Source organism: Leptodactylus fuscus, chromosome 5, assembly GCF_031893055.1.
Source record: "Leptodactylus fuscus isolate aLepFus1 chromosome 5, aLepFus1.hap2, whole genome shotgun sequence".
Lineage (NCBI taxonomy): Eukaryota > Metazoa > Chordata > Amphibia > Anura > Leptodactylidae > Leptodactylus > Leptodactylus fuscus.
The window spans coordinates 167,928,034-167,936,341 of NC_134269.1; the positions used below are offsets into that span (position 1 = coordinate 167,928,034).

Below are 8,308 nucleotides of genomic sequence, written 5' to 3' on the forward strand. Positions count from 1 at the left end.
AGCAACTGTTACACACTAGGCATAATGGGAATTTGCCTCTCAATAGAACTTTACCCTCTATGTTTTCCCTGGCTAAGCTTAGTCTTTAGCTCAGGAAAAGCCTCCTATAAGCCACAAGGTCCTACCCATTCTAAGGCTTTAAGACAAATAAACCTACTTTTGCTTCTGTCATCTAGACAGGGCACAAGGCGAGGACTGGACTTCTTTATACTGAAAGACCTAAGTCCTCCCAAGTCGGCTTACCCACTTAAGGGCCTTTGCCGTACTTCCTGAGCATAGGGCTTCTAGAACAGGAATGCCAACTCCTTCCTACAAAGTGGTCATTCCCTGGGAGTTTTTAATACACCCTTGCTCCTATGGGAACCTTCCGTCTCTACTTACAATTGGAGAATGGAAGCCCAAATTACACTCTGCCCAACTAAAAGGAGAAGGGAAAAAAAAAAAAATAAAAAAATTCAGGTACAGAGCAGCTGTTCCAAGTACTCACAACACCAAGGGAGCTGGAACAGCCAGGGGATCTGTGATCAGCCTCAGAGAGCAACATGCTGGAACATACAGTGATACATCACATACCTTGCAGGAATACCACCTAGTTCACTCACCGCCCAGCATTCATCCCTTGTGTACGGCTATCTCACCTCCTGTAACGCCAGTACGCCTAGGTAGGCCGTTCCTCCCGTGTGCTGGCCGGAGTCGGCATCCACTCTACCCCTTGCATTAGCCATAACGGACCGCTGGAATGGGGCAGTTTTCCCACTCGGGGGCAGGCCGGAGCGATACTCCCGTGTCCTTAATGGCCCAGGGAGGCAGGCGCCTTTGACTACGACTGAGGGCCGGATTTTGGTAATACCTTACCTATCCCCCAGACGGAGGAGAGCCTCTGATTCCGACCCTGTGTAGGGACAGAAAACATTGGTGAATGGTGGTGGGAGTGGTGTATTTAACAGGTGTCTCAGTTCCTGTCCCTACAGCGGGTCAGAGGTCAACCTCCTTGTGTAGCCGTCATAGTGGATGTAATGGAAATATGCATTTTATAAAGTTTGAAATGATGTGCATTGCATACAGATAGACCGCCAAAATTACATCATAAATCTCATGTCCCAGATCTCTACTTTATGTCGCCAATCTTTAGTCACCCTTTTATTTTTTACGGACATTATAAGATTTACAAGTGAAACAACATTCAAAATTTTCAAGAAATTTCTAAAACCCATTTTTTAAGGGACTAATCCAGTTACGAAGGGGTTTTGAAAGACCCTTGTAACCTCATCTACTATGTACTAAAACCCCTCATAAATCACCCCATTTTCAAAACTGCACCCCTTAAGGGGATATTGTCACTCCTTTGGGAGAGACCACCATATAGGTGTGTGGAGACTTAAGCCTTTAGCACTCCACTTCGCAAGGGACCATGGGAAGAATATGCAAACCTGTCTTCCATGATATAATTAGGAAGTCAGCTGCTGCCTCAGTGTTCCAGTGAGCGCCCTCTATTGGTTTGCAACACTGAGGCAGCAGCTGACTTCCTAATTACATCATGGAAGACAGATTTGCATATTCTTCCCATGCACCCCTTAAATAAGCCAAAACAACAAAAGTATTTCAACCCTAAGTGCTTAACAGGAATTAAGACAAAATGGAGGTGAAATTTACACATTTGATTTTACTAATATTTTCGTTTAGCCCTAGAATTTGCACAGTCACAAGGGGTTAAAGGAGAAAACGCATCCCACAATTTGTTATGCAAGTTCTCCCGACTACCATAGTACCCCACTTGTGGGTGTAAACTAATATATGGACGCACAGCGAGACGCAGAAGGGAAGGCGCGCCAAGGAGCTTTTTTTAGAGGGCAGATCTGGCTGTGATCAGTTTCAGGAACCATGTCGCACTTACAAAGGCCTTGAGGTGTCAAAACAGTGGAAACCTCTAGAAAGTGACCCCATTTTGAAAACCGAAAAAGACTGTCAGATCAACAGCAGCCTGAAACGCTGGTCAGTTTAGTATTAGACTGACTATACCATTTAGGGCGGGTTCACATCTGCGTCCCGGTCTCCGCTTTCAGGTTTCATCTTCTGCCGACAGGAGACAAACCTGACAGACCGTGTCCACCCATGAGCGTTTTGTGGTCTCCGCAGCAAAACAGTTTTTTTTTTTTTTTTTTAAAGCCGGACACAAAGGCCTGCATGTCCGACTTTGTGTCCGGTTAAATAAAACTGGTTTCGCCAGGGAGACCATAAAACGCTCATGGGCGGACACTTTACAAATCCATTCAAATGAATGGGATTGAAAAATGATTACCAGTTTCTGTCTCCTGTCCAGTTCCTTGGGCAGAAGACGGAAACTGAAAGCAGAGACCGGGGCGCAGGTGTGAACCCGCCCTTACTATATACCCCTCAAGCCTTAATGTGAAACCGTATGTTCAGCAATTAAATTTGTGGAACAAAACGTAAGATACTGTACTGACTATAGCTAAGGCCTGAAGTTCTGAGTCACCATTAGAAAAAACACAGGTATGAATAAGAAAGCCACACTTGTAGAAACTGAACAGTTTGTTTTATTGATAAAGTTACTCCTGCATCTTCTCGATAGTTTCTTCCTTGTATTTGCCCTTCTCTTTGCCAACTTGGCGAGACTTGGCCTTGCGTTCCAAGATCTTCTTGCGATCTTTGTCAAGCTTTAGTCTGGTGATCACCACCTGAAGGGGCGAAAAAAAAAAAAAGTTATGGAATTGTTACAAACAAGTGAATAAAGATAACAGTTTAGGAAAATTCCCCCCAAAATGTCATTGGTTGTATATGTGTAGCCAAATGAGCAAAGCAGGAGAACATCAGCCAAGCAGTTTGCATCCGCCTTACTCCAAACCGTATGTTGGCTGAAAAGTCACCCTGAAATGTGATCTCTGGGCAAATGCTGTCCTTGTTTAGCTGGACTTTTACATTTCCAGCAGACTTCAAACCTCGTATATTTGAGCTGTGTCCCCATGTGGCAGAGAATACTTTGTTTTGTTGTTGTGGCAGATTTAGCGGCATTTTTTTTTTTTTTTAGTCAAAACAAGGAGTAAATACAACAAAAAGCAGATTCTAATCCCCTCTGCCAAATACTCTTCTGTGTTTGGCTCAAAGAACTGCAGCAAAATTTGAAAACACTTTTTCCTCATCAGTCCACATCTAGGCCTATATTCAGAAAAAAATGCTGCAAAAAGTCCATAGGCAATAGCAGCATGCCCCCCAAAATAAATAAATTTCATTGCAGCAAAGAATGCCTGAAGTAAGAGACACTTGCTCCAGGTAACCTGTAGCTAATGGACAAATAAGTGAATGAGCAGCGAGACCACCAGTACATGCTGCCACACTGAACCCTCCCTCATCTGCTCACAAATGCATTCTTAGGGGAGGTTAACATCTGCGCCCTGATCACCCCTTTCAGATTTCCGTTTTCTGACCGAGAAACTGGACAGGAGACGGAAACTGGCAGTCAGTTTTCAAACCATTCATTCGAATGGGTTTGCAAAGTGTCCGCCCGTGAGCATTTTGTGGTCTCCGCAACAAAACAGGTTTTGTTTTTTTAAACCAGATGCAAAGTCAGACATACAGGACTTGGTGTCTGGTTATATTAAAAAAAAAACGCTTTCGCCACGGAGACCACAAAACTCTCATGGGCAGATGCGGTCTGTCGGGTTTCCGTCACCTGTCAGCAGAAGGTGGAACCCTGAAAGCGGAGACTGGGGTGCAGATGTGTTTACTGGTGCAAACAGTAATATTTTCTCCCATCACACTAATGCAGGCTCTTTCAAAGTCCCATGCATGTGTGGAAGCAAAAATAAACCAGCAATATACTTGGTGGGCTATGTTTTTGTTTTTTTATTTAAAAGTGTAGTATGTCCTAAAGCCAAAATGCAAAAGTGAAGTCGGTAGCAAATTTACAGCAAAAGCTATTTTGCTGCAGAAAGATTCCACTACAAGCGAATGTCAGACACATATAGAAGAAATTTGAATCCACTTCTTATATATGAACCCACATTAAAATTGTTTTATGTGCAAAAGACCAAAGCTACTGACACAGTTAGGGCTATTTGGGACAGTAAACCATTGGTCCACAAGAGCCCAAGAAGACCTAACAAGTTCCCTTTAGCAAACCATTAGGTATAAAGAACAGATTATGTATAAGCAGCTAGCATGGCCTTTATCTGGAGATACCCAGAATTGTGAATAATTACCATGAAGGTTATTTTCATGTAACCCCAGAGAATTAGTTTCCAGGGCAGCACCAATTTAGTTTATCAGAACAGAAAAACTAAATACTATAACGACAACATACAGCAGGATTATATAACCTCCCAACTTCCTCAGTGCACCCTCACATGCGAGCCCACCGTATGTATCTTATGGGGCCTGTACACAGTTGAAACCTAATAGTGAGAAGTTGATAATTCTATTATAATGTTCAGTATCTAAAGTATTCACAGTTCCTTGCAAATACAAAATTAACTCATTATAGTACCATTCGTTTGTCACCGAAAGGATCATTAGCATCAAACAATATATGGCCAGTATCTGCCTGAACACTCCACATCGCTAGGACAACCCGATAGCAAACACGTCAGCTCATTCCATGTCTAGACATTGCAAGGGTATACTGTAGCGGGCAAGTCTCTTGGCTATTCAATATGCCCACTCCAACCTGCAACTGCCATAATACCAACATACTCGAGACTATTTTGTAACCAGAGTACATGTGGCATGCAGGAAGGAAGAACGCAGCCAACAAATCACTTACCAGTTGTTGGGATCTAGGAATTTTCATGCCGATTACCTATCCACAGGATACATCATCAGTATGATCTGTTGGGATCCAACATCCAAATCATCTGTTCTAGCAGCCTCCAGGTATCCGAAGCTACTATTAAAACAGATGACGTGCAGCACTGGCGTAGCTCCGTCCACTGCATAGTAGTGGTCCCAACGAACTGAAGCAGCGCTCTCATTCGTACAGGAGTGGTGTTGCTGGAGGCTGCTAGAACAGATGATCTATGTAAGGTCTGATTGTTGGACTCCGACCGACCACATACTGATGAGCTATCCCTGTGGATACATCATTAGTATGGGAACTCTATTTGGGGATGGACAGAACCTTTAAATTTGTTATATTATCTGAATGGACCCTTTTTCTATGAAATTCTGCCTGAAAAGAGAGTTGAATCTATATACGGCCTACTGTGTCAAACACTAAAGCAAAAGGTGTGCAACCCTCAGGTTCTACACCAAGCACAATAGATAACCATTCCTCAGTATGTCCACTGGGGACCCGAAAGACAGAAACCTAACGCTCTTAAAAAGAGGTTATCCGCAAACTCCATAGACTATAATGGGGCCCGCCGTGTTTGATGGTTTTATGCTGAAACTGACTTAAAGTCCTCCGTGAAGGACTTTTCTATATGCCGTTTTTCAGAGGTTTCTGCAGCAGAGACCCCAACACAGATGTGAACCTAGCCTTAGGCAGTTATCCCTGTATCCTGTGGATAGGGTTAAGAGTCTAGAACCAGAGTACTCAATAAAAAAAAAAAAAACGCAAAATATTCTCTGTATTAAATCATCACGGCTTCATAGTTACAGCAGTAACTGTAAATTCAACCTATACATACCTTGCTGGGGTGAATACCAACATGGACAGTGGTGCCGTTGGCCTTCTCACGCTGCACACGTTCAATGTAGATCACGTATTTCTTTCTGTAGACCTGGACAACTTTACCAATTTGCTGGCCTTTGTAGTGTCCACGAACCACCTACAAGAGAGTAAAAAGTTATTAAATAGTTCACATAACAGAAAAGCAAAAAAGACAGCAGAAACAGATCTACATGTTCCATCTGTTCATGAGGTGTCAAATCACAGGAAGGACACCGCTCCAAATCAGATGAATCAATCTACCTCCCCATAACAAGTCCTTCATACACAGGTATCGAAGGGAACGTCTCACAGGGAGGAGAAAATGTCCAAGGTTATCTTCTTGTAACATTCCTTGAAATTATTATATATATTTTTTTTTTTAACATTTTAGCCTATAAAAAGGTTCAAGGCTAAGTCATATAAACAAGACAATACTCACATCGCTAGTTACAATATACAGTATATAGGAGTGCAGCATGACAAGTATAACATGGTTGACCATTCTGTCTAACTTGACTTCAAGAGGTTGAATACCTAATACTTCTCATACCTATAAACTGCGGCAACCAGTCAAGGAAATCATCTGTGAGCCAAATATATTAACAAATATCTTTTGGGCCGATTGTATGTTTCCTTATATAATGGTTCATTCTATTTAACTCTCTAGCTGAGGCGGACAAGTACGATGTTCCGCTTACACTGCCATCAGTTTATAGGGGTTTTCCTGTTTCACCAAAATGGTGGCTTACCAAATCAGCTGTCTGAAGGAAAAACAGCAGCATCTTCATGGTTTACATGGTTCAAACTAACTGCATGCGGTGTGCCCATTCCATTAAGTGGGTTTGCTGAAAGAGGAACCCACTGATTTGATATTAATGGCCTAGCCCAAGGATAGGCCATCAGTATAGTGAAAACAGAAACCCCTTTAATTCCCATCAGGATGAATAGCACTGTCTGCAGAGTTTAGTTCCCCTTATTAATATTGAGAAGCTAGCCAAATCATACAAGTCAAAGGGATCAATTGCAATAGAGGCTCTGCCATAGGTCATGGGTAACACAGAGCAAGGCACATGAAATAAGACAAGTAATCCCGATGTAAGAGCTACATAACTTACTTGATGAGCAAGTTACTTTACCTGGAATGAGTGCTGGTGTAAAAGTATCATTATGGTGGCCATACATGATAGATTTAACCTGGCTACAGCTATCACATGGGTTTACTGCTAACTACCAGGCTGCCCCTGGACTTAAAACAGCAAGTATCAGCTCAGCAGTTAGCAGGAGTCGCATGCAATTAGGGCACCAAGGTTGCACCGTGAATAGGCAACCTTAGGGTGTGTTTCCATGCAGTTTTTGGGGCTAATCATGTAAACCCAGCCTTAGACAGAGGTAGAGAACATAATCCATCAGACACTGCTCAGAGCCACTTACCTGGACTTCATCATCCTTGCGGATGGGCATAGAGCGGACATTGTACTTCTGCCTCAGCTCCTTAGACAGGGGAGAGGACATGATCTTCCTGCGCACATGAGAGGGGGCATTGAAGTGCCTTTTACGGTTCTTGCTGCGGTCTGAGGTAACAAACGGACTGAACTTCATGGTGACTGTAGAGACAAAACACATATGACATTCAGGACTGGATTACAAGACTCTCACCAGACTGTGTGGCAGGATCAGAGGGACACAAGGCCCAAGCACCACAGCTGTGTGTGACCATACTAGTCCAATGTAAGAGCCTGCACTATCCTATACACAAGGCCCAAGCACCACAGCTGTAGGTCACCAGACTAGTACAATATATACTACTATACACAAGGCCCAAGCACCACAGCTGTAGGTCACCAGACTAGTACAATATATACTACCATACACAAGGCCCAAGCACCACAGCTGTATGTCACAATATAAGAGCCAGCACTATCTCATATACAAGGCCCAAGCACCACAGCTGTATGTGACAATATAAGAGCCAGCACTATCTCATATACAAGGCCCAAGCACCACAGCTGTATGTCACAATATAAGAGCCAGCACTATCTCATATACAAGGCCCAAGCACCACAGCTGTAGGTCACCATACTAGTATGCATTACCGTATACACTACAATACTTAGGGAATAGCAGTACAACACTAGAGACATGCACGTACAGTCAGCAGCCCCCGGCTACACCCGGCCCATACAGCCCTATATACCACAGCGGCCATCTTCCTCACTCCTACCACACACACCCTTACCCCAGACAATAGTGATAACCACGGGCAGCACAAACCATTAAGCTTAACATGGGGGTTGCACTTTTATTACCCAGCACGAGTCGTATAATGTCACGCACCGGCGGACTACTCCATTCACCCAAACTCCCCCGAAATACACCAAACACCACAAATAGTTCCCATGTGAAGCTCGGAGAAGCCTCCGCTACACACTCAGCCTGTGACGGGGCACGAAGAGAGCGCTGCGGGAGAGGATTGCGCTGGATTACACTTCACATCGCTCTCCTGAGCTCCTTACCCAGCTGCACAGTCCACTATGGCCGCCGGAAAAGAGAAATAGCACCAACTTCCGTTCGCGTTAGTCGACTGTAGAAATCTCGCGAGAAGTGGAAATCTCGGAGGGCGGGGCGTGTACTGCGTGTCACATG

At 43.8% G+C, this 8,308-nt stretch overlaps 1 protein-coding gene across 1 annotated transcript; it reads right to left on the bottom strand.

Annotated features, from left to right (window-relative positions):
* Nucleotides 1-2,532: 2,532 nt before the first annotated feature.
* On the bottom strand, nucleotides 2,533-8,254 carry RPL26L1 (ribosomal protein L26 like 1). Its single transcript, XM_075274714.1, has 4 exons — nucleotides 8,179-8,254; nucleotides 7,097-7,269; nucleotides 5,643-5,783; nucleotides 2,533-2,696 (listed from the first exon to the last, which is right to left on the bottom strand). The coding sequence occupies exons 2-4, from the start codon at nucleotides 7,262-7,264 to the stop codon at nucleotides 2,568-2,570; spliced, it is 438 nt and encodes a 145-aa protein (XP_075130815.1). The 5' UTR covers nucleotides 7,265-7,269; nucleotides 8,179-8,254; the 3' UTR covers nucleotides 2,533-2,567.
* Nucleotides 8,255-8,308: the final 54 nt, after the last annotated feature.

What these genes read in the sequence shown, in the direction of transcription:
- RPL26L1 (XM_075274714.1), bottom strand. Translation starts at nt 7,264, where the DNA reads ATGAAGTTCAGTCCGTTTGTTACCTCAGACCGCAGCAAGAACCGTAAA. An exon ending in GCAAGGATGATGAAGTCCAG is followed by an intron (nt 5,784 to 7,096) that starts GTAAGTGGCTCT and finishes ACTCTCTTGTAG; the next exon opens with GTGGTTCGTGGACACTACAA. An exon ending in TTGGTATTCACCCCAGCAAG is followed by an intron (nt 2,697 to 5,642) that starts GTATGTATAGGT and finishes TCGCCCCTTCAG; the next exon opens with GTGGTGATCACCAGACTAAA.